This window comes from Poromitra crassiceps, assembly GCF_964638095.1.
Source record: "Poromitra crassiceps genome assembly, chromosome: 13".
NCBI lineage: Eukaryota > Metazoa > Chordata > Actinopteri > Beryciformes > Melamphaidae > Poromitra > Poromitra crassiceps.
The window spans coordinates 46,400,295-46,407,334 of NC_139644.1; the positions used below are offsets into that span (position 1 = coordinate 46,400,295).

The 7,040-nt window shown below is 45.4% G+C and overlaps 1 protein-coding gene across 1 annotated transcript in view; it reads left to right on the forward strand.

Annotated features, from left to right (window-relative positions):
- The window catches only part of nfatc2ip (nuclear factor of activated T cells 2 interacting protein), a 15,689-nt gene extending 9,168 nt beyond the window's left edge, over positions 1 to 6,521 (forward strand). The window contains exons 7-9 of the mRNA XM_083648765.1: positions 399 to 543; positions 2,993 to 3,108; positions 5,876 to 6,521. Coding sequence (XP_083504891.1) covers positions 399 to 543; positions 2,993 to 3,108; positions 5,876 to 6,034 — 420 coding nt within the window. The 3' untranslated portion in view covers positions 6,035 to 6,521. The remainder of the gene's footprint in view (positions 1 to 398; positions 544 to 2,992; positions 3,109 to 5,875) is intronic.
- The last annotated feature ends 519 nt before the right edge of the window (positions 6,522 to 7,040 follow it).

The following is a 7,040-nucleotide window of genomic DNA, read 5'->3' on the forward strand; positions in this document are numbered from 1 at the left end:
GAGGGCAGGTGAGGGGGTGCCTCTGATGAGGAGGGCAGGTGAGGGGGTACCTCTGATGAGGAGGGCAGGTGAGGGGGTGCCTCTGATGAGGGCAGGTGAGGGGGTGCCTCTGATGAGGGCAGGTGAGGGGGTGCCTCTGATGAGGAGGGCAGGTGAGGGGGTGCCTCTGATGAGGAGGGCAGGTGAGGGGGTGCCTCTGATGAGGAGGGCAGGTGAGGGGGTGCCTCTGATGAGGAGGGCAGGTGAGGGGGTGCCTCTGATGAGGAGGGCAGGTGAGGGGGTGCCTCTGATGAGGAGGGCAGGTGAGGGGGTGCCTCTGATGAGGAGGGCAGGTGAGAGTCTACCCTCCACTGCCCAAGTCGTAGTTTCACTGAATACTGTCTCTTTTTTACTTTCAGTCTGCACCGTTGAGCAAGGTAGTGGATGAACTGTCCGTCAAGCTCCGGGTCCCGCCCTCTCGAATCCTGCTGCTGAGGAAAGAAAGGGAGCTTCCTACTGACCAGTCAGCCAATGAGCTCGGCCTCGGCATCGCTGACATCATAGGTGGGTCACGTACAATACAGCCAGAGGTTACCAGCTCACTTCACCATGACAACATTTATTTCTCGTTACCTCCAGGCCAACTCGGTTGTTTTCACACGCTCTTGTCTGTTTTTCCGCAGGATATCTAAAAAAGTTATGAACGGATTTGCACGAAACTTGGCGGAAAAGCCAAAGGCCATTCGAGGAATTACAGCTTAAACAAAGACTTCCGCATCTTCAGGGGAAAGGGGGGGGGGGGCGCTTACCCACTAGTTATAGCCTATGAAGATGAACGAGACAACTGTTACATTTCAAATGAGGAAGCACACGATCAGATTGAATGCAGCTCGTCACCAGGCCGTCACGTTACCGCGGCTGTGGCAAGCAGAGACGAGCGAGAGAGATGAGACATGACCAAACAGTCAAACCTTAAGTCTTTTCTGAAACCAGGCGGGTCTAATGATCACAATGTATTCTCGCCAACGAGGACATGAATTCTCCATTCATTTCCGGACATCTTTTAACACGGCGTCTTGAAAAGTATTAAAAGTTGAGAAATCAATTTATGGATAATTAAGACCCTTAAAAAGTCTTAAAAAGTCTTAAGCGCCATTTGAGAGGTATACAATTTTGTAGCTATTGGTGTAGCTATTGGTGTAGCTATTGATGGTGTTAAATGAGCATATGATATCATCCCATATATCGATCGCAGACGCCTGAATTGAATCGAAATTGTATCATTGCAGACTTTGTGATATCAGCAGATATCGTATCGTTATCCAAAAATGTATATATATCATGATGAAACTTGTGATTTACACCTCTTTCGCTGATGTAACGAAAGTGGCGTTGAGGTCTTGGAAAAAGTCTTAAAAAGGTCTTAAAATGTATTGAATTGAACTTCAGGATTCTTGCATATACCCTGTTTAAACTTTGTGCGTATGAATATCATATTGGAAACAAGACACTCTCTCGCTCTCTCTCTACACCTGTGTCTCTGTCTGTGCCGACCGGTGAGCTGGGGGAGTGGCCTAGGCTAAATCTCGCCCACACACATCCCACGCTCAAACACACAAAGGCTGCGTTTCCCAAATAAGAAGCTTCTTAAGGAGTTAAGAAGCTTCTTAAGGTGTTAAGAAGCTTCTTAAGGAGTTAAGAAGGCTCCAAAGAAGTGTTTCCCAAACGCCTTCTTAACAGCCTTCTTAACACATCGCTAAAGAAGGCTCTTAAAGCAGCTACGAGCAACTTTTTCGATTGTTATTAAACAGTATAATTACAATATTGATGCATCACATCTTACCTCTAATAGTAGCTGAGACCAACGCAGAGTAGTCTCGCTTGAACCCCGAGTGAATCGGCCAGTGTAGTCTGTCTGTGGCCAGGGAAGATCAGGAAGTGAAATGAAACGGTTTGCAGCAGCCACTTCGGCCATAACCACAAAATAACTTCCAAAAAACCTGTTAGAATATAACGAGAGATGTTCGCGAGAGTATGCGTGGCGTTCACATTGTTATGCTATGTTGCTAGGCAGCGCGAACGGGGTAGGCAGGCAGCTGCGTTTCACTTCCGGGTTTCACTTCCGCGTTTCACTTCCGGGTTTAGCCGGTCCGGCGGTAAGAGAGAGAGAGAGAGAGCCCCCTGTTGACGCGAGTTTAGACAGACACAGACTTAATAATCATCTAAGGGAGCAATCTCCAATTCACACGGCTTTGGTCTCAGCTACTATTATAGGTAAGATGTGATGCATCAATATTGTAATTATACTGTTTAATAACAATCGAAAAAGTTGCTCGTAGCTGCTTTAAGAAGGGTTCTGTGAAAGGTGCTATATAAATCCACAGCATTCTTATTATAAAAGGAATCCATTCTGATTAGAGGAATATAGCCTACGGTAAAACATTTAAAACACAAGTAACCATACATAGAGGAGAGATTTTCAAGTGTTCCCCAATTTTAAACACTAAAGGGTGCATGAAAGAAAGGAAAAAGGGAAAAACACAACAGTGGACTATATTATTATCTCCTTTTGCCTGACGCGGCTGAATCTGCCAGTGTTTCGTCGTTAAGAAGGTGTTAAGAATGCCCCAGACCCTTCTTACAAAACCTTCTTAACGAAAGATCATCTTAGGCTAAGAAGTAATCGGGAAACGCGTTGGCTTCTTACGGGAGCCTTAAGAAGGGTCAAAGAAGCTTCTTAGCGCTAAGAAGCTTTTGGGAAACGCAGCCAAAGTCACTTATAGAAGCAGCTGCACCCGCTGAAATTACACCGAGTGGCCCGAGGGGTGCGCTGCAGTTACATGTCAAAACAAAGTGACCTATTTGTTACTGATTGGTCCAGAGGGCAACTCTCTCATTCATGGCAGATCGATGACATGTTTACTGTTGCCTTGTTTAAAATGGAATAATCCATCCAACCCTTCCTCACTTTTTTCCCCTTTGTTCTTTGGTTGTTGTTGTTGTTGTTGTGTAGATTGTGTTGTCATGGCAGCAGAGGATAATCAGAGAGGGGTGGAAGACAACAGCAACATCACGGTGCGACTGCAGGGGAAGGAGAAAGGCTCCACCAAGGAATACTCACTGCACAGAGTTCGTACTGCTCCTTTGTTCCAGCACCACCTAAACCCGCCCTCCAGTCTATTTTGTCATTTAACCCATTGGTACCTGATGCAGCATTTGTGTGTGTATCCCTTTAAGACCGCGAACCGCGGTTCCCGGTCTTAAAGGGATACACACACAAATGAGGGATATACAGGCAAATGCAAATGCCTAGCTACTAAGGGGCATGCCCAAAACTGATGGTATAGACCTTATTCACAGCGCGGCCATCTTGGATTACGTCATCGCACAGGGTGGCAACGCATCTGAGCCTGCGTTACAACCCATGTAAACAATGGAGCGGTGGTCCCAAAACCTGAGTTCTGTTCCACCAATTTCTTTTGATCAAATTGATAAATGGGCAGATGACAACGTCAACATCCCCAAAAGGATTCAAAAGAAGGGCTACAGTAACTGGATTGAAGGGTACATCCACGATATTCAAGGTAAATTAGGGTGCAACGTTACTGTGTACAAAGACTTGCTATCTGTGCAGTGCTTGCTCCGCCGTCATATTAACTTCACTTATCGTGATTTTTGCATGTTAATCATGAATCAATCTAACACGATTCATTTGTAATCTGACAACTTTAGTAGCGCTAACATTGCTGACATCGTCAGTTAGCTGTAAGTAGATATTTGCCACTTGTAGGTGCTATGACGTTTCCATGCTAACATTGTTTTATTAAATGGATGAATGAGCGTTATTCTATCTATTCTATTCATATCAGTAGCCTACTTTTCAGATAGGTTTAACATTGAAGGATACGTTCATATCAAATTACATAGCCTGGAAGCAATTGCTTCCAGGCTAATTTGATATGAACGTATCCTTCAACGTTAAACCTATCTGAAAAGTAGGCTACTAATGATAGAATAACGCTCATTCATCCATTTAATAAAACAATGTTAGCATGGAAACGTCATAGCACCTACAAGTGGCCAATATCTACTTACAGCTAACTGACGATGTCAGCAATGTTAGCGCTACTAAAGTTGTCAGATTACAAATTAATCGTGTTAGATTGATTCATGATTAACATGCAAAAATCACGATAAGTGAAGTTAATATGACGGCGGAGCAAGCACTGCACAGATAGCAAGTCTTTGTACACAGTAACGTTGCACCCTAATTTACCTTGAATATCGTGGATGTACCCTTCAATCCAGTTACTGTAGCCCTTCTTTTGAATCCTTTTGGGGATGTTGACGTTGTCATCTGCCCATTTATCAATTTGATCAAAAGAAATTGGTGGAACAGAACTCAGGTTTTGGGACCACCACTCCATTGTTTACATGGGTTGTAACGCAGGCTCAGATGCGTTGCCACCCTGTGCGATGACGTAATCCAAGATGGCCGCGCTGTGAATAAGGTCTATAGAGAGGCAGGTTCAACCTTGCATCTAACACAGGTAGGGTCGAAATCTGGTGCAATCTGACAAATTTTGATCCTGGACCAATGAACCTGATGGAGAAGCTTAAATTGTGTCTGGCACTGAAGGATGATGGGGATACCAAATCCAGCGCACCATCTCAAGTATAATCATCGAGATTGTCGCCGATGTTTGTCTCCACTCCAAGCTTCCCTCACGTGCTGTATCGATGGAGCTAGAAGATCAACAAGCGCGCTATAGACGGTTTTAACTTGACAACAAAAACATTCTAAATTGAACCCCCGCTCACTTCCTGTTGCAGTGTTTGCTATGGACATAAAAGAAAAAAAAACATTCAAGTGCAGGACTGACCATTCCGTGAAAACCGTCTATACAGCTGAGCGGCGAAAACAAAAGTAACGATGTCGAGTGAATATTTCTGCAGTTTGCCGAATACTGAGAAAAAAGAAGTGCTGCGGGGTTGCGCTCTGGTGAAAACCGTCTATAGATCCTTGAAATCGCCCCTCTTGAGATCTGTGTCATTTGAAGTATTGAATCAATTATAGATGGCAATGGTTTGGAAGGAAAATTAGGAGTGTTGGCTCGAACAAAACTTCTAACTTGGAGGTATGCCACATATTGTTTTGACAAATAACCTAATTTTGTGCTCAAAGTAAAAATAAATAAGCTGTTGCTAAAATAGAATGATGACATATGACTCAGTGGAGATACTTGACACAAAGATCTGAGAGGTTGTATTAGTGTTGTGGAGATACGTTATTCTGTTGTGTCAAATGTTCTAAAACTGGTGTGAAATCGTTATTCAAATGAATACTAAAATCCTGAATGTTGTGCAGCATTAAAGCCGTGTTAACTGGTGCATTCAGAGCAAAGAGAGAACGATGATGCGGGCAGGGAGCAGCTGGTGACCCAGAAATGAGTGAGAAAAGGAGCAAATATGAATGACATCACAACAGTATAATCCTAATGTTAATTTAAAAAAAGATATTCCTCTAAATCTGGCTTCAAACGGTCAAAGATTTTCACCAAAGAGTCCCTTCCTTGCGACACCTACTTAAATAAAATGTTCCTGCATACCTGGACTTGACTTGGACTTGCAAAAAATGACTTGTGAGGATCTGGCCGAATCTGATACCACTCAGTTCTCAGTCTCGATCCGCTTCTGTTGGCGCCGTTCACCAGACGAGACGAGATGACCTGCGATTATACAGCAGATTATACGTTCCGTTAGAACGTAACAAGACTGACCACCGAGCATTAAACGGGTAGAAAAACTGACTGGAGGGTGTCTTTCAGGTGTACGTCTGTCTTGTCGTGGGAGCCGGAAACTCATACCACCTTGCTAACATGTCTCTGTCTATCAGGAGGCCCCTCTGGGCTCCGTGCTGACGCAGTACCTGAGCACTATGTCCGGAGGTGCCAGGAAGGTGCGGTTTTTTTTCGACGGCTCCAAGATCAGCAACAGCCAGACGCCTGAGGACCTGGACATGGAGGACGGGGACGTCATCGAAGTTTGGGCATGAGTGTTTCTCAGCTTCTCAGCCCCTGGCCCTTTCTACTGCAACATCATTCGGACATAATAACATACATACTGTACATATACAGTGCCAAAGTCACACCCTCTTTGGGGTTCCCCATGAGGTCTTAGGAAGTGACATTCCCCATTCATGTTTCCATTGGCGTTTTGTAAAATCCTTATATAAAGAGTTTGACGTGGACAAACCAAGCGATTCAGCTACGAGGTGAATCACCAGCAGTGGTGGAAATTCGGGGGGGAACGCCTGGGAACGGAGTTCCCAGAGTAAACATTGAGAGGGAACTGCGAGAACGATAGCGGGAACGACATTCCTCCTCAGGTTCCCCTTAAAAAATGTCTTGCAATGCAGTGGAGAGCAGAGCAGTGGAGAGCAGAGGGGGTAGTATGAATAAGATCTGTCATGAATAAAATCAAGGGGAAATAATCAGTAGACCTCGGCTATCTTAAAGTGATAATACGGAAGATTTAACACAATGGTGATTGATAGCCTGGGTAAACCCAGCCCCCAGTGACCTGCTCTCAGGCTCACCCTGCTTGCAGTCACACCTAGTGACTGGGAACTGTGAGAGCAGGTCACGTGGGGGCTGGGTTTACCTAGGCTAGGTGATTGAGCCCATGGCTCATTGATGAAAGCCCTTGCATCTCTCTGTATTGCAACATTTATGAACTTGTGTCTGTGGCGACACTTTCCCCGCCCCCAAACTGAAACAACAGAAAGATACCACAAGCAGCGCACAGCTCTTGACGGCACCCGCCATCGAGGGTAGGGGGAGTCGAAGCAAGTTGCTGCCGTTTCTGCGTTATTATGATCCCACTGGAGATTTGGGCAGAACACACCCTGCGCCCGCCTACGCAGCAGTCAAGTGCCAGGATTGGCCAGGAGCGAGCCTTTTGTTCCCTTTTGACAGCTCAAATCTCCCACACACACACACACACACCGCCCAGCCGCCCACGTGTCATAGCGATCTCCAGTGGGCTCCATGAGCATCGCT